This window comes from Mustela nigripes, chromosome 4 (assembly GCF_022355385.1).
Source record: "Mustela nigripes isolate SB6536 chromosome 4, MUSNIG.SB6536, whole genome shotgun sequence".
NCBI lineage: Eukaryota > Metazoa > Chordata > Mammalia > Carnivora > Mustelidae > Mustela > Mustela nigripes.
In genome coordinates this window covers 75,576,339-75,596,826 of record NC_081560.1, presented here as the reverse complement: position 1 = coordinate 75,596,826, position 20,488 = coordinate 75,576,339, and the positions used below count along the sequence as shown (strand labels likewise).

Here is a 20,488-nt window from a genome sequence, read left to right as displayed (position 1 = left end):
GTGCTCAGCACCGAGTCTGCTTCTCCTTCTCCTACTCCTCGAACTCATGCTCCCTCTTGTGCACATGCCCTCTCTCACTCAAATAAATAAATAAATGAGAAAAAGGATTTGAATCTTTAAGGTTTCACTATTTTTTTGTGATTTGTTTTATTAGAAGTAAATATTCACTTTTGTACCTAATTTTGCATTCATAATTTTGTATCTTTCTTAGGTAGAGTCCCTAAAAACGTACAACCTGGGGGTGGCTCAGTGGGTTAAAGCCTTTGCCCTTGGCTCAGGTCATGATCCCAGGGTCCTGGGATCGAGTCACACATTGGGCTCTCTGCTTGGCAGGGAACCTACATCCTCCTCTCTCTCTGCCTGCTTCTCTGCCTACTTGTGATCTCCGTCTGTCAAATAAATGAATAAAATCTTAAAAAAAAAAAAAAAAGTACAACCTGCCGGCCCCACAAAACTTGAAATGCCCCCGCTATACAACTCCGTAGCTTCATTTTTCAAGACTCTCCACAGGTTAACCTACACCTTTCAAATTTATCAGTTAAGTGGTTCTCAGATGATGGCTGCCATCAGAATCATCTGGGGAAATTGTAAAAATTAATAGGCCAGATCCTGACAGAATGCAATGAGCCAGGCTGGCTGTGTTCTTCAGTTGTTCTGAGAACCACAGCTCCAGTCACCATGACTCAAAGTATCATTCAAGGCCCACCGACGGTCATGAGGACTTCCGGACCTCAAGGTCACGTCCTTCTTCAGTTCTTATGGGCAATCATGCCCAGAGCCATGTTGATGTTTACATGGCAAGGAGAACTAACTACTAGTCACCTACAGACTGGGTTATTAAGGGTTACTAATTGATATGCATCAACAAAACTTGGCACATTTGTTCGTGCTTCTTGAGGACACTTCCGCGAGAATTCTGGCTGCTGTGTACCACTTGGCAGGACTTCAAAGCCCTAGCACAAATGTACAGGAGCCGATAACAGTGTTCCTACAATAGACAAGGACACGCTGTTTTTCTTGTGTTTTCAGTGTTGTCTTGAGATGGTTATTGCCCTGTGTACTTGGCATTCATTTCCATATTCTTCTCTGCCTTTCCGAAATATATGAAGGGAGTGGAAGGCTAACGGCTGTTTTCCAGACTCTCTTCTGGTTCTGAAAGTAACTGTGGTTCTACCAGCGAGAGGCACTGTGCAAAATCTGGAAGGCCTAGGCTGATTCTCTATAGTAGCCAAACTAACAGAGGTGTCTATGAGTGCAGTGGGGTGGTCGTGAGATTGTTTTGTTTTGTTTTGTTTTTTGCTCTCCCTTAATGGATTATAATTTAAAAGTTTAAGAATCACAGCTCTCATTAAGTCTGCTATTTCAGCCAAAATCAGCTATATGGACATTGGGAGCAAATCACCTACCAGCCAGAGCTTTTTTTTTTTTCCATTTCAAATGTATTTTTCTCATTTTTGCTGAGGTTTTTATATTTTTAAGTTATTTTTAAAATTTAAATTCAATTAATTAACATATAATGTATTACTGGTTTCAGAGGTAGAGGTCAGTGATTCATCAGTCTTATACAATACCCAGTGCTCATTACATCACATGCCCTCCTTAATGTCCATCAGTTACCCCCTCCCCCCACCCACTATCCCTCCAGCAACCCTCACTTTGTCTCTTGCATCAAATGACATCTTGACTGCTCAGTCTTTCAACCTCAGGCAATCAGCTCTACTGGTCCCGTAAGAGCCAGCTCTAGACCTATGTTCTTTTATATAGCTCATGGAAGTATATGTCTCATCTCTTCAGGTAAAGTCTTTGAGTGCAGACATCATAACCTATAATTCATTAGAGCTCAATATTTAATACACTGCTTACTCAACGTCTGTTAAGGGTCATAATCAGTGTCTAAGAGCTAACATTTCCTTCTATAATTGCTTCCTTTGTCTCTTCCTTTAGAGTTCCCTGTTCAAACTTTAATAGCAAAATTGAAGCATAAAATCAGAATCCACAGAAAATATGAACCAAGAAAGTAAAAATAAGAGACAAAGTTCATGTAGCTGTTAAGAAACAGACTGAGTAGAATACAGTTTAAAAAATATTTATGGCTAAGTGTGACTGAATTTAAAAAGGGCCCTGGACTACAGGCTGAAACCTCTACTTTCATGACCGTCCTTAATGCAAGTGGGGTCCATGCGGAGCTGAGGCACCAATAAGACTATACGGAACAGGTATCCATTCTGTTTGGTCAGTGCCCATGAAATTCTAGTAGTTTTTTTTTTGTTGTTCATTTGTTTGTTTGTTTTTTAAGAAAGGGAAGAGTGGAGAAAGGAGAGAGAGAGAGAATCTTAAGTCGATTCCCCACCCAGCATGGAACCTGATGTAGGGCTTGATCTCATGACCTTGAGATCATGACCTGCACCAAAATCAAGAGTTGGGACGCTTAACCAGCTCAGCTACCTGGATGCCCTTACTGTTAAATATTTTTAATAGCACCTCTGAGTACAACCAATAATTAATACTCACATGATAAAAATTTCTTCTATTCCTTCCTAATTTAATTCTTTCCTATTCTCTCTTGTAGTCATTTAAAACTTCGCCACTCCCTTTATGACTCCTAGCTCATCCTCAGGACCTAAGATAGCGTCTGACAAGCACTCAGTAAACGTTTGTTGAATGTTGAATGAATAAATGCGACCCTTCATTTATTCTTTTAGTTCATGAGAAAAAGGGGATCCCTCTATATCCTTTATCTGGTCCCTCAAGTTGTTGATCTCACTTTTCTTTTTTTCCTTAGAACGTGTTTCAATACCCTCTCAATGATTTTATCTCATCCTCAGCCATAAAAATGTTCCAGCTTTCCCCATCCTGACCGTCTCCCTGGACTCTGCCTTCCTGCTCACACTGCTGTTTTGATTGTCTTTCTTTGACCTTTGATCTTCTAGATAGTCTGCACTCAGTCTCCACCTCCTCTTCTTACTGTGCCTCAGCCAAGCTAAATGGGTTCCCACCACAACCCCCATTCGCCAAGAACACTTAAAAATGTCACAAGTAGTCCATTCATTATCAAATCCTATCATGTCTTTTCAGTCTTCCTCGTCCTACCTGTCCCCAGGATCTGTCATTGCGGACTCTGCTTTCTCCTTCTTGAAACATACCCCATCCTTGGTTCCCATCTTACTGTCTCTCTTGGCACCTCTCCCCCTCCTCTATCTTTCCGGCTACTTAAGTTCTTTGCTAGCTCTTCTCATGTAAGCGGAAGCCTAGCTAGGGGAAGGGGGAGGGTGATAAAAAAGGCCACTCATGAAGGAGAGTGGTGGGGCCATTGGAGAGAGCGCCCGGAGAAGCAGCCTGGGAAAGCAGACACAGCTTGGAGCCCATATGTAGAATGTAAGACTTTCAGGGAGACTGTTGTTCAAGGGTTGGAAAAACTGTGGCTTATAGTCAAGAGTTACATACATGCAGGCATTTAGATGATAAAAAAGTTGAAGTGAGGAGGTGAGAAAGAAAGTGTGCTCACCACTGTACCAGCCAAGGGGTCATAGAACCGCTCAAGCAGCTGGACCACCGTGCTCTTCCCACAGCCGCTGCTGCCCACCAGCGCCAGCGTCTGGCCCTTCTTCACCTCGAGGCTCAGCCCCTGCAGCACGGGGATGTCTGGTCGAGTGGGGTAGTTGAACACGACTTCATTAAATGTCACGTTTCCTTCCAACGTATTCTAAAATCAGAACAGTGACAATAAAGGTGCTTATGGCAATCCTGAAAACTCACAGTACAGAGAACCCCCTCTAACACCAGGTGTCCAAAGACAGTGAACTTGTATTACAGTGACGCTGCAGCTGTTACTCCCAGAATGCAATCAATAAGATAAAAAAGAGTCAGGGGTTTTATAGCAGGGATTGTTAATGCAACACAAATATGCTAACTCAGACATGTTCCCCAAGAATACATTAACCTATAGGGCGCCTGGGTGGCTCAGTGGGTTAAAGCCTCTGCCTTTGGTTCCGGTCATGATCCCAGGGTCCTGGGTTTGAGCCCCATATCAGGCTCTCTGCTCAGGCTCTCAGGCTCTCTGCCTGTCTCTCTGCCTACTTGTGATCTCTGTCTGTCAAATAAATAAATAAAATCTTTAAAAAACAAACAAACAATACATTAATCTACATATAATAAAACCTGGTAAATAGGATTTGCTTATAAATTGGGCAGTCTGTCTATCTCCTTGTAGCCTTGTTACACAAAAGTACTGGATGTTAACATAAATGATTAGCATTTACTAAAATGACCTCATGATCTAGGCAGTTTCTTTTTATTCCCAGCAAATTAAAAAAAAAAAAACCCACAGATTTTATTAAATTTCCTCTTAGAATACTTCCACTCATCAGTTAGGAATCTGTCTTACCATCAAAACATCAGACTCACCGGCTGGAGGCCTCCTGTGCTGTAGCTGTCAATCAGAGGGGTTTTTTCAATGATCATGATGACGTGGGCTGCTGATACTTTGGCTTTGGCATAGTCAGGAGCAAACGAACTGACCTGCCCCACTGCCATGGCACCAAAGACAATAGCTGAGAAGACCCTGCAAAAACACAGACGAAGCATGCGCAGAGTTTGGGTTATAATGCTAGACAGCTTACCGTTCTTCAACCACAGAGCATTGCCGCAAACAGTGAAAGACAGAAGTTAAAAAATAAAACCAACAGACTCTTCTCCTCATATAGTTCATGTCAGCGTAATACACCGTAAAATAGCCCCATTTTTCATCTGTTTCTCTCACCTCGCCTTCTAGTAATGTGACTTGGCAGCTCCTCCATTTAAGAACAGGAATTCATTTTCCTAGCCTTTGAATCCGAGTTGGCCTATGACTTGCTTTGGCCAACAGGATGTGGTGGAAATGACTGTTGCCAGTTCTAAGCCTATGACTCAGGGGGCTTGGTGTACCTTCTCTCTCTGGCACGACCACAAGCCCAGCTAGCCTGCTAGAGGACAAGGCACAGATGGAGGCAAGCTGTGTGGGCTCCAGCCAACTAGCTTGTAGTCTTCTGCACGCATGGATGAGACAAGCTGAGATCTGCTGTCTACCCCGGCTCAGGAGAACCGCCCAGCTGACCCACAGACTTGAGCGCAAATACGAATGCTTATTATTCCATGTCACTCACTGGGGCTTAGCGGCTGGTTGGTAAGCAGTGTGACTGTGGCAATCAATAACGGGTGTAGGCATTAGAGACAACGTGGACAGACCGAGAGGATATTCAACTAAGTGGAAGAAGATTGAAAAAGACAAGTGCCATATGATTTCCCTCACGTGGAATCTAAAAATACGAATGGATGAATAAAGAGCAGAATCAGACCTAGAAATCAGAGAACAAACTGATGGTTGCCAGAGGGGCAGTGGGGGGTGGGGAGCAAAATGGGTGAAGGGGAGTGGGAGAGACAGGCTTCCAGTTAGGGAATGAGTAAGTCACGGGAATAAAAGGTACAGCATCGGGAATCCAGTTCAATGATATTGTAATAGCCTTGTATGGTAAGGGATGGTAGTTGAACTAGCGGTGAGCACAGCATAATGTATAGAGAAGCTGAATCATCATGCTGCACTCCTGAAACTAATGTAACATTGGGAGTCAGCTATTAACAAAAATAACAGATATGGGCAGTGGTGCTGAAATTACCTTGGGTTCTTAGAAAACATGGGGAGCTGTACAGCAAAGAGTGAGCTCCTTATAGAGACAGGTTTCATGCTGCTCACAAGATGCAATCCCCATGCTTAACCTATGGCATGGAAATCACAGCAGCTTAAAGCTGGGAAGGACTCTACAGGATATCAAGTCCAGTACTCTGTTCCCTGAGCGACTTCCCCTAAGAAAGCTTCCATCCTTTGTTTTAGGAAGTAGCAAGTTTGATTAAGTCTATTGTTAAAAAAGTTCTTTTCAAATGGAAGAAAAGAACTTTTGCATAATCCTTTTGCATAATCCAGCCCTTAACTGGAATATGGTCAAAAAGGCCCTTTACTTCTTTGGTAAATCCTTTCCCTCTGGACACTCCAGTTGCCCTCCTCTGGACACATTTCTCCATGTGCCTTTTTAGTATTTTATTTTTAAATTATTTTTTCCTTTCCAAGTTTTTATTTAAAATCCAGGTAGTTAACATACAGTGTACTATTAGTCTCAAGCGTAGAATATACTGATTCAACACTTCCAAACAATACCCAGTGCTCATCACAAGTGCCCTCCTTAATCCCCACCGGCTGCTTCACCCATCACCCCACCTCCCCTCAGCTAACCTCTATTTTGTTCTCTGTGGTTAAGTCTGTTTCTGGATTTGCGTCTCTTCTCCCTCCCCCACCCCCCACTCCCCGGTTTTCATCTATTTTATTTTTAAAATTCCACAGGTGGAGTTCCACAGGAAATCATATGATGTTTGTCTTCCTCTGAGTTTTTCTTTGCTTAGCATCATACTCTGGCTCCATCCTTGTCATTCAAAAAGCAAGATTTCTTTCTTTTTATGGCTGAGGAATACTCTATTATATATACATGTCTCTTCTTCTTTATCCACGCATCGGCCAAGGGACACTTGGGCTGTTTCCATAATTTGGCTACTTCCATACACCTTTTTAAACAGTGGGCCCGAGGGCACCTAGGTGGCTCAGTTGTTAAGCATCTGCCTTAGGCTCAGGTCATGATCCCAGGGTCCTGGGATCGAGCCCTGCATCAGACTCCCTGCTTGGCGGGAAGCCTGCTTCTGCCTCTCACACTCCCCCTGCTTGTGTTCTCTCTCTCTGTCTCTCTGTCAAATGTGTCTGTCTCTGTCAAATAAATAAATAAAATCTTTAAAAACAAAAAACAAAAAAACAAAAAAAAAACAATGCGCCTTAGAACTAACACAGTACTTGGGAACCCGCCCAGAAGAATACTGTCACATCTCCTCTGGGCTCTAGAAAATTATACAAATGGTTAATCTCCGGCTTGTCATTATTTACTCTTATAAGATCTTTTACAAATGGACTAATCTTCAGACAGGTCTCTCCCTTCCTTTACTCAAAAGATTGATCCTCTTGATCTAAATGCCCATGTGTCAGCAACTTCCATCAATTCGATGCCTTACCTTGAAGCGAAACAATATATCAAATAATTATCTAATTTTAGTCCCAATGACAATGATGCTTGGTTTAGTCTTTTGGTCCAAGTCATAAGTAGCTCCTGCATATCATTTGTCAGACACTGATATTAGGGAGAAATTGTAAATCTTCTGTTGAGGTCATCCTGAGCTAGCTATAATGCATACACAGCAAATGTCTAAACAGAATGAAACCATTACCTCCAACCTTAGATAAGCCAGGTTTAGATGATTCTGGTTTAAATGTAAAACTGTCCTACCACTAATGATGGTATTCTATCAAAGGGCAGAGTCTCACCCACCACCAAATCTAGATGCCCAGAAAGATTATACATACTTTTCACTACCCAACTGCACATCTGAGTATTTCAGAAGAATAATTAAGTGCAGGTCTGTCTTTCCCTGATGGAGGAACAATTTTCTGCCTTCATAGCAATGGAGCACAAATCCCAGTCTAGCTTTTCCTTTGTCATTTTTTAATTTCTTCAGCTCTTACCTTCAGCTCTTCTTGTGTCAAGGAAAGCAAATGTATTCTAGAAACTCCCAGGGCTTGAAGAGCTCAGTGTCCCACACTTGCTCTTTAGTTTCCCTGTTCAGAAATTTCGTTAAAAGGATCCAAACCCTTTGTTCAGGGTTAGGCTTCTTCCCAAATGCCAAAACCTCCTGGGAACCCCTCATTGAATCACTACCCCCACTGAGCCACAGATTCAGAAAGGCCAATGTATGAGTCAGCACTGGGGAAGGGACAGTCATTGATTCCACAAAAGAAATGGGGTACTTCTGTGATAATACACAGAGACTTGGGCAAGATTTCACCTTCTGAATCACCAGGATCTCTTCATGAAGCTTCCCAGTAAGGTTTTCTATCTAGGCATGAAGTTGTATGTTTACCTCAGTTATATTTCTAGAGTTCAATTGCCAATATTAACCCGATACTTACAACAGAACATCCGGAAACTTCATGAACCCGTTGGCCACCAGGTAGGCACCAAACCGGAAACAGCCAGCGTAGGAAAAATACATCATTGCCTGGGTGATGGAAAATGAGATCCCGAAGATGTGTGCTTTCTTCAAAGAGTTTCTGAAAAGAAGATGTTATGAAGCTAACTTGACTTTCATTGCTCAGTCCTTAAAACATTACCTTTGCTAGATCAGCCACGGGGCATGGCAGATAAAAATGGGTTCAGTTTCCAAAAAGGTAAGATTGGTGCTCACTTTTCTACTTGTGAAATTTTAGGAAACTGCCTAATGGAGGATTAGCTATACCTGAAAGTGTTGAGGTAAAGTTAAAATAAGCCAAGGAAAACATGAAGGTTCTGTTAGGGATTCATAAATGGAAGTTACTTCCCTCTCCCTCCACTTTTGGATGTACAAAATATATGCACTCTAGAGTCAACATTTGTTCAACACGCATTTACCCAATACCTACAAGCTATTCTTGTATTCAGTCATATTCTTGCCCTTGGGGACCCACCAGTCAAGTTGACTGTTGATTTGATTATGCAATGAAGGTACCATATAAAAAACATGCAATGAAGCTACCCTATAAAAAACATGTTAGGGGAAGAAAAGAGGAAGCCCTGAACTCTCTGGGGGAGTAAGAGAAGGCAACACAATGGCATAAATGTTGGTGGATTTTCTGAGCCCTGTGACCCAGGTGATGTGGAGGTAAGCACAGGCTGGTGAACGGGCAGCCCTGTGGGCCTCCTACCTTGGCCTCAACCAGGTCAACTCCATTTCCATCTGTCTCATATACTGGGAGTTCAAATGAAAAGTTCTTCAGAAAAAAAGACTTATTTAAAAAAAAAGTTTGAAAACCCATCAATCAAGTTCAACTCTCTCTTTTTACTATGTAAGAGACTCAGAGAGGTTGGGCTGACTGTTTAGAACCGTCACTGGATAAGTGCATTAAAGGAAATACCATATTCAGGAAGCATCACCCCTTCTACCCAGGTCCCACAGATACATCAAATTTCATGTTCTATAGAGAACTCATCCCCACTGAGAGCAAATAATAGGGTCATTACCTAAACCTGATATCAGAGAGTTATTCTCTATCTGTTCTCCCCCTCTGCTTCCCGTCAGTTACCCACTGTTACAGGATCTACTTCTGAGAGGTCAGGATCTTGTGATTTATCTCCTGAATAATTACAAGTGCTTCCCAGCTGGTTCCCTTCTAGTGACTTCTCCACTTGTTCCCTACCTTCTGGCCAAAGTAATCTTTCTAAAACCAAAATAACCCCCCCCCCACATTCCCCTGCCACTCTTCAGTGGTTATTACCTGTATGGGACTTGCAAACTCTGTGCATACATGTATTCAAACTTCTGTTCCTGGGTCAAAGAAACAACAGTTCGAAAGTTTTCGATTGCTTCAGTAGCAATCTGTAAAAAAGAGCACCAGGTCCAAAGGTGAATGAACAGTGGTGGTTAGTGTGAATGCCATAAAAAAGATTAATAAATTAGTTTTATTATAATATATTATTTATTATGACCCATGAGCTTCTTCCCTATGAAAAAGAAAACTAATATACTAAATCAAATTTTAGATCTGGAAGGAAGATTGGCTGATTCAGTCTCCTCCTTATAGAGAGAGAAGCTAAGGCTTAAACAAATGTGAACACTTAGCTAAAGCCAGAGCTTTCTTTACAGAGGCAGAATTCCCCTGTGAACTCAGTATTTTACAACTATTGCAGTGTTCTTTCTTCTATGATGGTCACATTTTAGGTTTATGATTATTTTATATATATATAAATATATATTTTTAATATATTTTAAATGTGATGTTCATATTTTTCTCATTATAATTATCATTCATGACAACTGAGGAATATTTGAAAAATACTAAAAAGAAAAAAAATGAGTAAATTCTCCATATATGTGTATTTTACATATTAGCTTATATATTGTTTTTTTCTAAGCCTATAAGTACTTAGGAAAATTGGGACCAATTTCTTTTTTTGGTTTTTGCGTCATTATTTTTTTACCTTAACAAATATCAAGAGCATTTTCCAAGCTCATTAAATACACTTTAATAATGAGATTTTTAATGGGCCACATAATATCCCAGCCAGTTAAGCATTCATTTATGGTTGAACAAGTTTTTCCATTCTCTTCCAATTAAAAACAATGCTGTGTGGGAAGTCAGGGTGGCTCAGCTGTTAAGTGTCTGCCTTTGGCTCAGGTCATGATCCCAGGGTCCTGGGATCAAGCCCCGCAACAGACTCCCTGCCTGATGGGAAGTGTGCTTCTCTTTCTCCCACTCCCCCTGCTTGTGTTCCCTCTCTCACTGTGTCTCTCTCTGTCAAATAAATAAATAAAATCTTTGGAAAAAAATAAAAACAATGCTGTGATAAACATCCTTACACATAAACCTTTGTCCAAAGTAAATTATTTTCTTGAGAGGTTTTTTTTTTTTCTTTAAAGATTTTATTTATTTGACCTACAGAGATCACAAGTAAGGCAGAGAGGCAGGCAGAGAGAGAGGGAAGCAGGCTCCCTGCTGAGCAGAGAGTCTAATGCCGGCAGCGGGGCTTGATCCCAGGACCCTGGGACCATGACCTGAGCCGAAAGCAGAGGCTTTAACCCACTCAGCCACCCTGGCGCCCCATGAGAGAAGTTCTTAAAGGTGAAATTACTAGTCAAAGGGAATAAACAAATTTTTAAGGAACATGGCACATATTATCCATTTGTTTTCCAGAAAGTTTCTCCCATTCAGTTATTTTTTAAATGAATGCAATTTCCAAACAGTCTTTGTAATTAGGACAAATATATCCTTTTAGAGTCTAGGTAAAGGGCTGTGGAAAACCTGAAAAATTCCAGTGCACAAAATAAGATTTCAGCCTGTATGAGCCATGAGACTTTGAAATCTCTCTCTGTGTCTTGGTCTCCTCATACATAAAATGAGGGGGATGGACAAGTGTCTTGAAGTCCCTTTCAACTCTGTAATTCTAAGAAAAATAGCTTTTAACTCTAAATCTAAATTATGAATCAGTGAGTAAGGGTAATTATTTTTCTATGAAGATGTTCTTCCTTTCTCTGGCCTGTACACTGGTCAGAACAGATTTTTTTTTTAAGAGCCAGGATTGGGGCAGAGGGAGAGAGAGAAAGAATCTTAAGCAGGCTCCATGCCCAGTGTGGAGCCTGACATCGGGCTCAATCTCACGACCTGGAGATCAAGATCTGAGCTGAAATCAAGAGTCAGATGCTTTAACAGACTGAGCCATCCAAGTGCCCCATGGTCAGAAGTGATCCAATAAAGACACGTTCATTAACAGTTGAATGATTAACAGCTCAAAAATCAAACATGAAACCTTACTTACTTCTTACTAAATCCTATACCAATTACCTAATTTCAAAAAGAAATGTAAATATTTGATACAACATAAGTCAGTTTTTAAAGAGTAATTCAAAGAGCTATTAGAAGAAAAACAGTAAGACCGTATACTTGTGGGTTAAGCCGCTGCCTTCGGCTCAGGTCATGATCTCAGGGTCCTGGGATCGAGTCCCGCATCAGGCTCTCTGCTCAGCAGGGAGCCTGTTTCCTCCTCTCTCTCTCTCTCTGCCTGCCTCTCTGCCTACTTGTGATCTCTCTCTGTCAAATAAATAAATAAAATCCTAAAAAAAAAAAAAATAAAGTTAAAGGGCGCCTGGGTGGCTTAGTGGGTTAAGCCTCTGCCTTCGGTTCAGGTCATGATCTCAGGGTCCTGGGATCAAGCCCTGCATAGGGCTCTCTGCTCTCTGGGGATCCTGCTTCCCCTTCTCTCTCTGCCTGCCTCTCTGCCTGCTTGTGATCTCCATCTGTCAAATGAATAAATAAAATCTTTAAAAAAAATAAAGTTAAAAATATTATTCTCTGACCCAGTTAGGCCAAGAATATTGAACTATGTTTACCATAAACTACTGACAGACAGGAAAATGTCCAGATTCAATTCATGTTAAAATATTTTATAAAAATCTGTACACACGGGGCACCTGGGTGGCTCATTCAGTTAAACAACTGCCTTCGGCTCAGGTAATGATTCCAGGGTCCTGGGATTGAGCCCCGTGTCAGTCTCCTTACTCAGGAGGGAGCCTACTTCTCCTTCTCCCTCTGCCTGCTACTGTGCCTACTTGTGCTCTGTCAAATAATATAATTTTTTTAAAAATCTGTACACACTATGAAAATAATATACATTTATTTTAGAAAATCCTCAAAGTGCAGAAAACAAAAAATTAGAAGAACAAATTGACCTCTAACCAAATCTGCACACAACCCTTGTTCAGACCCATGTTAGAAATATTTTCAATGATAATGCGCCAAACAAACGGAAAGGTTCTTCATGTTAGTAAGGAAATTCAACAATTTATAAAAATGTCTGCTGAAAACAGATTCTACTGTAAATTTCAGTGGTTTCTAAGAAATATTTTCTGTGCACCATTTTCTAAGTCAGGTGTGTTTTGTTTGTTTTTAAAAAACCAAATGGTCTGTAAATGTGGTCACTCCATAGAGGGTGTAAATAGCCCAATACAAGTGAGTTTATGAGTCACAGACCTCACATAGTGAGTAAAACCATAAAGTAATCACTTCACAACCATCTTCATTTTGCCTCATGATGAAGCAATTAAGAAAAGGCTTAATGAGTACTCTGCATCCTCACAGCTTCGTTTTCTCCAAGAATTTTAAATAGAAACTCAGGAAACCACTATGAAGAGAGAACTTTTTTTCAAAGTTTATTTATTTATTTGAGGGGGAGAGAGAGAGCGAGCAGGGGTAGAGCAGAGGGAGAGGGAGAATCTTAGGCAGACTCCCCACCTAACGCAGAGCCCAACTTGGGGATCCTTCTCACAACCCATGAGATCACAACCCATGAGATCACCACTTGAGTGGAAACCAAGACTCAGATGCTACAGACTGAGCCACCCAGGAACTCCAAGAAAAGAGAACCCTATTATGAGAAGAGTAAATAGCATTGAGTTTCCTTCAATAGCCCTCGTGAACAAAGTAATTTTGAAGAAAGCAATATATATATGTATGTATAATTTTTTTTCCCTAGAAAGAAAAAAAAAAACCCTCCTCATACTTTTCTTCCTATCCTCAAACAAGATAAGACTCTGCATGATCTCTTCTCCCCTCTGCATGATCCTCTTCTTCCCTGCTAACCTGTGATGTTTGATTATGGTTTTTATTTCTGAAAAGGAAAAAGCACCAATTTTATTAAGATGTTCACTAGTCAATAATAATGTGACAGAAATCAATGGAGCTCAGGCATGGTAGAGGTTATGATCAGGCTGCCCTCAACACAGTCTTGCTCTAGAATCCTGGCCCTACTCTGTCTCTGTAAGGGCAAACCAACAGACCCAGTGCTGGTCCCCATGGAGCTTATGCCTTAGTAGGATAGACAGTCCACTATTCAATAAACAAAGAAATAGCAGACAAACAACAAGTGCTGAGAATTCAGGAATCAGGAAAGACTTCACCAAAGAGGTAATAATGCTGAGATATGAATAATATAAAGGAACCAGGCAAGGGAAGATCAGAGGGAGCCAGCTTGTAATGAGGCCATGAGGCCAGAATGGGGTGGGCATGGGAGAGAGTCATGAAAGATTCACTCAGAGAAGATGTTGGGGCGGGGAGAAGAGATCATGCAGAGTCTTATCAACTAGGATACAAAGTTGATCTCTTCCCAGTGTGATCAGAATCCACCAGAGGGTTTTAAGTTGGTAACTGGTTAGTGTGTTCTTGTGTTTGTAAGAGATCAGGGTGGCTTCTGTGAGAAGAATGTAGAAAGTGGGTGGACAAGAAGGGAAGGAGTGGGAGCAGGGAGATCAGTTAGATCTCTATTGCTTTGTGATTTGGGGAAGTTACCCAACTTCTATGAACCCTGATGGTCTTGGGTTTTATCAACTAATAAGAAGAATTCCAAAAAGTGATTGAGTATCAAAGGAGAAAATGCACGCAGAGCTCCTCACATGATGCCTGACATATATTAAATATTCAGTAAATGGTAACCTGGGAATGAGGAGCTTTGGGAGTTGATTTTCAAAACTACACAGACCAGATGGTCTTGGAATCACCACTTTCCCTACCTGTTCTTGCCAGTCTCATGAAACACCCTTGAATCAGAGCATGTATCTCACTTCTCAACCTCTGCTCAGTGAATCTGCCACATTCACACATATCCATGTCTACCTGCCCCCCTTCCTTGCCCCCGGGACAGATCTCCAAGAGTCTTAAATCTGAGTTTCCTTGGGATCTCAAGGAATTCTGGGATCCACTTTAGAAGTGCTAACCTGTGATGTCTAACAAATTACCTTAAAATTGAGAATCTTGATCACCTTCTTCCTCTAAACAATGTAAGGTTCCTTTCTGGGACATTTTGAACACCTCAGGAAATGATGATATTCCTAAACACTAATACATTTTCTTTCTATACATTTTGTCCTAGATTTTTCCATCCTCTCACATGAAAAGTCAATACCACAGAAAGAAAAAAACAAGACAGTGGAGTATTAAATGAGGTGACTGTTCACAGAACATGTCTCCTGATAGGGGTCAATGTGACAAGGGCCAGCCCACAACCAGATGCCAGTGGGTCAGCTTGGTCCTGCTGAAGCTTGGGACTGGGTCTCCGATGGCCTGAAGGGGAGCCTCACATGAGACCTTTCTCCCATAGACACTAGTTAGGAAACACTAAAACTAGTCCAATGGAATTTGTGAAGGAATCCTAAGGAAAGATAAAAAGTCTGAGGAGATGGCTGGGAGGTAGAGGACAAAGTGTCAGTGGTGATTAAACTTCCATGAAGAAGTACCCACTACATCATTCATTATTCTCTGGTGTGGTGCCTGGTCCTGAAACAAAGTACCTCAGATACATGGCCTAGAAAGCCAGAGCCACTGGATCTTTCTGGATTCCTGACTCTTAGGAACCCTGGAGTGTCTACTAATAGATGTATCCCTACCCAGTTTTGGGGCTCAGTCATGCTCTGACCACTTCTATTTCTGTAGTGATACAAACCATGTGCTATCAGATTTGTTTGGCCATTAGAAGACCTCTCTGCTTCTTCACAGAGGCACAACTTTGGATCCTGGCTATGAGGCTTATCAGCTCTAAAGCACTGGGGCCACGACCCACCTGTGCCTCAGCTTCAGCTGAAAAATTAATGAATAATAAAGCCAACTTCTTAGGGTCACAATGAGGAGTAAAGCATTGCCAAGGAAACACTGTAAATGCCATACAAGCATTTGTTTCAAAACAACAACAAGTAAACAAGTATGTAGGAAGAGAAGGAGAGGAAAGAGAAGAAAAAGTAGTAATAGGAGCCACACTACCTGTAGTAGGGTAAAGATAAACAGAAATAAGATGCCAGCAGGAGGCATGATAAAAAGGAAAGAATGCTAACAATTTAAGCCTGACAGAATAAATACCTTTAGGACTTTTCCAAATTTTAACCACCTCCCCCATCACATGTAATAAAATGGGGCTGCTTTCCTCAATAAAGGAATGGATTTCAGCTTGCTCGAGGGAAAGAAGGACAGAGGGAAGGGGCACAGAGAGAGGGCAGAGAGGAAGAGCATGAGGACAACGGTATGAAACAATGAAAGCCTAACAAAATCAGTTGTCAGGCTGTGAGCCTCAGACGTCGTTGGGCTTCTTTTCTTCAGTTTCCAATCTTCCTCCGGTCAAGTGAGACTGCTTGAAGGACTGGGTATAAAAACATTCTCTGAGCATAGTGAATAGCCCCGAGTAATAGAACGACCCTGATTAGAATATTTCACTCTTTCAGATCAGCATTTATATTTAGGTTGACTCACCTTCCCAGCACCTTCCAGCTCTTTCTTATCTTTCAGTGCTTGTCCAGACAACATTTTCATTTCAACAACTCCCGCTATTGCAATAATGGGTACGATGGCTAAGAGTAAAAGTGTTAACTGCCAGCCATAGATTAAGGATATAATAATGCCTGTCCCAAGATTTGCTATATTCTGGGTAATTACAGCGAGCCTGGAACCTATAGCCTACAAAATAAAAACACAAAACGAATTACAGAAATGCTTTCATATTCTCTTTAAAACCCATGCCTATATTTTCCTCAGGATTATGACTTCAGCTTCATGAAATTCTATTAATTATCTTCTCACTTACAAAACAAAAGGGAAAGTTTTACTCGTAAATTTATCTGGTTTCTAAAATGAAAATTTCCATGATGACATCAGAGTAAATACTGAAAGAAGATCAATAATTCAGAGCTAAGTTACATATTTCTATCTCTTCCAATTTTTTTTAAAGAGTTTTATTTATTTATTTGATAGACAGAGAGAGATCACAAGTAGGCAGAGAGGCAGGCAGAGAGAGAGGGGGAAGCAGGCTCCCTGCTGAGCAGAGAGGCCGATGCGGGGCTCGATCCCAGGGCCCTGAGATCATGACCCGAGCCGAAGGCAGAGGCTTAAACCACTGAGCCACCCAGGCGCCCCTCTTCCAATTTTTTTTAAGTAGGCTCCACACCAGTACGGGGCTTGAACTCATGACCCTGAGATCAAGACCTGGACTGGGTTCAAGAGTTGGACGTTTAACCAAATGAGCCACCCAGTCACCCCTCTCTTCTAACTTTTAATACCAAGAAAATTTTCATTAATCAATGAAACCATGATCACTAAAGCAAGCTCTTCAAATAAACAAGATAAAAGGGGCTCCTGGGTGGCTCAGTCGTTAAGCACCTGCCTTTGGCTCAGCTCATGATCTCAGGGTCCAAGGATGGAGCCCTGTGCTGGGCTCCCTGCTCAGCAGGAAGCTGCTTCTCCCTCTCTCACCCCCGCTTCTTGTGTTCCCTCCCTTGCTCTCTCTTTCTCTGTTGAATAAATGAACACAATCTTTTAAAAAATAAATAAACAAGATAAATAATCTGATAGTTACACTGGAAATGGTGGAGATTTCCAATGTTAGATGCATAGCTACTCATAAGTTAAGTCTAATATATGTCATTAAGGAATCCAAATATATATGGGTCTATTTGAGATGCCTATTGGGTTTAATTTAACCTGCAGTTGATCTGGAAAAACTACACAGAGCTGAAAGTTATGGAATTTAACTTAGGGTATTAAGCAAGCGTTAGAGACTTTAGTGTGAATGCCAGAGGGGGCCTGGAGCATAACTTTCAGTAGCATGCAATGACTTCCAGCTCTAAAGCCAGAAGTCAAACTATAAAGTCAATTCAGTCCACTACTCCATACCGTACTTCTCTACCTTAGAAACACCTAAGCCCTCAATCCCTTCCAAAGTCCGGCTCTGATGCCCAGATTTGGGAATGGCCCAGGTTTTTTCTACTCCCAAAGTTTCCTCTGCCTGACCAGGGCCAGACTCAGGTGTAGATTCCAATGCAGTAGAGTCCAGACCGGTTACATCTTCCTCTGTGTATCCCCTTCTCCATCATTCCAGTATCAACCCTCTAAAATCATTCAACACCTACATGATATAAATACCAGACCAGGAATTAGGGGGCAAGGGTATTATAACTACTAGGAGTCTCTGTACATTAAATTCTGTACCAGGAATTGCGCCAGACAGCATGAATAATGGAACATTTCTTTCTGTTTGATGCAGCCGCTGAGTTTCTATCAAAGGGATGCTTAACCAAATTTGGTTTGTCAAAAAATGAAGTGGATTTCAGAGCCAGGTCTCTGCATTTGTACGTTTCCAACCTAAAAGTCAAAGGTTACAAACCGGACAGAGTCCATGGCATGGGGACAATGTAAACTGCTCCTGCTCTCAGAATCTACGCATCCTACCCAGAACTCACTTCCCACAGCTACTGACTGAGAGAAGTGCTCAGAACATCCACAAAGCTCACAGCAAGTGAACGATTCTAGCACAACAACCTTCCAGACATAGGAATGTTCAGGTCTGGATGGCAGTCAAGGTCATGAAAATGGATCGGAGAGGACAAATTCTCCTCTCATGTACATGAAAGGTGAAGAAAAGATCAAGAACCTCAGGCTTTGGGGTGTGGGGAGATTATACTCCTCCGTTTGACTTGAGTTAGCACTTGAAGTCATGGCGCTGGTTACTGTTCCTTATGCTAAAGACTAACACTGTTCCACCTCTAGTCATCACACAGAGCAGGACTCTAGAGTTCTGAGGATCACAATGAATGGGACAGCATAGATTAGTAGTAGCCTGGTAATTTTCATTTCAAAAAGTAGAACTGAGAGAAGAGAACACTCCCAAAAACCATAGCCCAAGCTTGAAACAGAGGGAGACAAAAGCAGCTCAACACTTGAAACCCATCAAGACTCCTCATTACCTCTCCACCCGCTGTACTTTCAAGTAATTCAATCTCACTTCCTCTTCTCATTTTCCTGCCCATTCTTCCTTGTTACTCCCTGCCCTGATATTTATTTCCTCCTCCAAACATGACCATATTGCTTGAAATCTAATTTAAAGCACTTATGCTTACTGGGGGGGGGGGGGAGCCCATTTCCTGAGCCTCTTTCTGAAATTAGAAACATTTATAACTCCATCTTCCCCTCAACCACCTTCTCCTGGGGATATAAAAAAAAACCTTAAATATATAGTGGCTTTTGATCTGTACGTGGCTCTCATTTGCTTTTATTCCCCTGCAGAAATCTAGTCCTAAAACCAAAATAAAACTTTAAAGCTCACTATTTCATATGCAAAATGCTTAGATTATTTCCTCCTGATTTCTTTCCTAGCAGAACATGCTTCTGACTCAGAAATACATCCAAGAAAATGTTTCCTTGATGGTCAAGTTAAATATGAAGAACATTTAACCTAGATAAACACTATCAGTAACTATATACGCACAAACTTGAGTTAGCCCTGGCTTGGGTAGAATGATTTTTGACAGTATTGCTTCCCTTGGATATTTTTGGATATAAAAAATTAATTTCACCACTTCCCACTGTGGAGTAGAGATACAAACACACAGACACAGACACACACATACACAGGTAAATTTAAGTGAATATATGTATATGTATGCATATAGCTGTGTGTATGTATATTTACACACCTACACACATCTGCCCCAACATGAACAGGTCAGCTGGTAGCATTAAGTGGATACAACTGTCCTGTCTCCACCAACCTGTGGTAACGGCTACGTCAGACTTTTCTGCCTCTGACAGCACTCACAGACCTACTCGCTTCCTCTTCTCTGGTCCTTAGCTACTGATCGAAGTTCTGGAGAACACTTCTGAACCGGTGGCTCACACGGGGGTGTGCAGGCTAGTGGGGCCATTAGAGTGTGAGTTTGAAGATACCAATGAAAAGCAGCAGGTCAACACCAGCAGGCAATTTGGGGCTCCCAGATCTCTAGGGGCTGAGGAGCTCACAAACGACAGGAAAGGGACAGGCCTGGCCACCAGTCTTAAACATACAAGAAAGGGCCACGGCTTAGGACAGGCCATAAACCCAGAGGAATTTCAGAGAAGGGAAGAAGGACAGCCAGCACACAATGCCCACACTGTGCCTGCTCAGGGTTCTGCCACTGGGACTGAGTCAGTATTTCCTCTAGGCTGTGTCCTCCACACCAAACAAGGTGTGGGACGTGCGTGTCCCTGTGGGCACATGAGCACATTCAACAAGATCTCTGTGAAAGGCATGCTAAAGGGAGGGCAGCAAAGTTTAACTAGGGAAACTTGGATTTCAGAAATTTGAGGACACACTGTGTCCGCACGGAGCCTGATCGCCAAAGACTCACTCTTGAAGGGAGGGAGAAAAATGGATTGACCCCAAGCTCACTGACTGATTCTCCTGCCAAGTTAAATTTAAAAAATAGAGACTGATGCTTTATGTCTTCTACCTAACACCCACTTCTCTTCTCCATTTCCCAAGAAGTCCTTTAACAATGTATCTAATGGTATTTGTTCTCTTTTCTCCTTTTTCTTGATCACCCTTCCAGCAGGTTTTGCTCCCACCACACCTTGAAACAGTTCTTGTCAGAACCATGGCACCTTTTTTTTTTTTTTCTTCCCCCATCAGCACCTTCTAGAGGCTGGAGCATGGTAAGATGTTCCATCACCTCACAAGGTGATACCGCTTATTAGCGGTATCTGACATCCTTGAATGCTCCTCCTGAAAACACTTTTTCCATGTTGTTTCTAGGACACTGCTCTAGGACCCTCACTGGCTGCTCCTTCCCAGTCTTTTTTGCAGGTACGTCCTCATGGCCCAGCACTTTCCATGCTCTCTAGCTGTGTATGCTTCCTTGTCTATTAACCCAGCCCCCTGGTTTACAAGCCATCAATGCACTGAAAAATCTCCAAATGTCTATTTCCAGACCAGACTTCTGTGCTCAGCTCCAGACCCGTGCATCTAATCTGCCTTCTTGATATCTCCACTTGGACATCTCATTGGACATCTCAAATGTACCATGTTCCAAAAAGAACTCTCAACTC

The 20,488-nt window shown here is 41.8% G+C and overlaps 1 protein-coding gene across 2 annotated transcripts in view; it reads right to left on the bottom strand.

Moving 5' to 3' along the window:
- ABCB1 (ATP binding cassette subfamily B member 1) overlaps nt 1-20,488 on the bottom strand; it is a 104,790-nt gene that overhangs the window by 7,524 nt on the left and 76,778 nt on the right. Inside the window, exons 21-25 of one of the 2 annotated variants that reach the window (XM_059396925.1) lie at nt 15,887-16,090; nt 9,377-9,477; nt 8,036-8,176; nt 4,405-4,561; nt 3,506-3,703 (exon numbers count right to left, since the gene is read on the bottom strand). In XM_059396925.1, the coding sequence (XP_059252908.1) occupies nt 3,506-3,703; nt 4,405-4,561; nt 8,036-8,176; nt 9,377-9,477; nt 15,887-16,090 (801 nt within the window). Of the gene's footprint in view, nt 1-3,505; nt 3,704-4,404; nt 4,562-4,759; nt 4,845-8,035; nt 8,177-9,376; nt 9,478-15,886; nt 16,091-20,488 lie in introns of those variants that run through there. The other variant, XM_059396926.1, reaches the window with a different exon arrangement.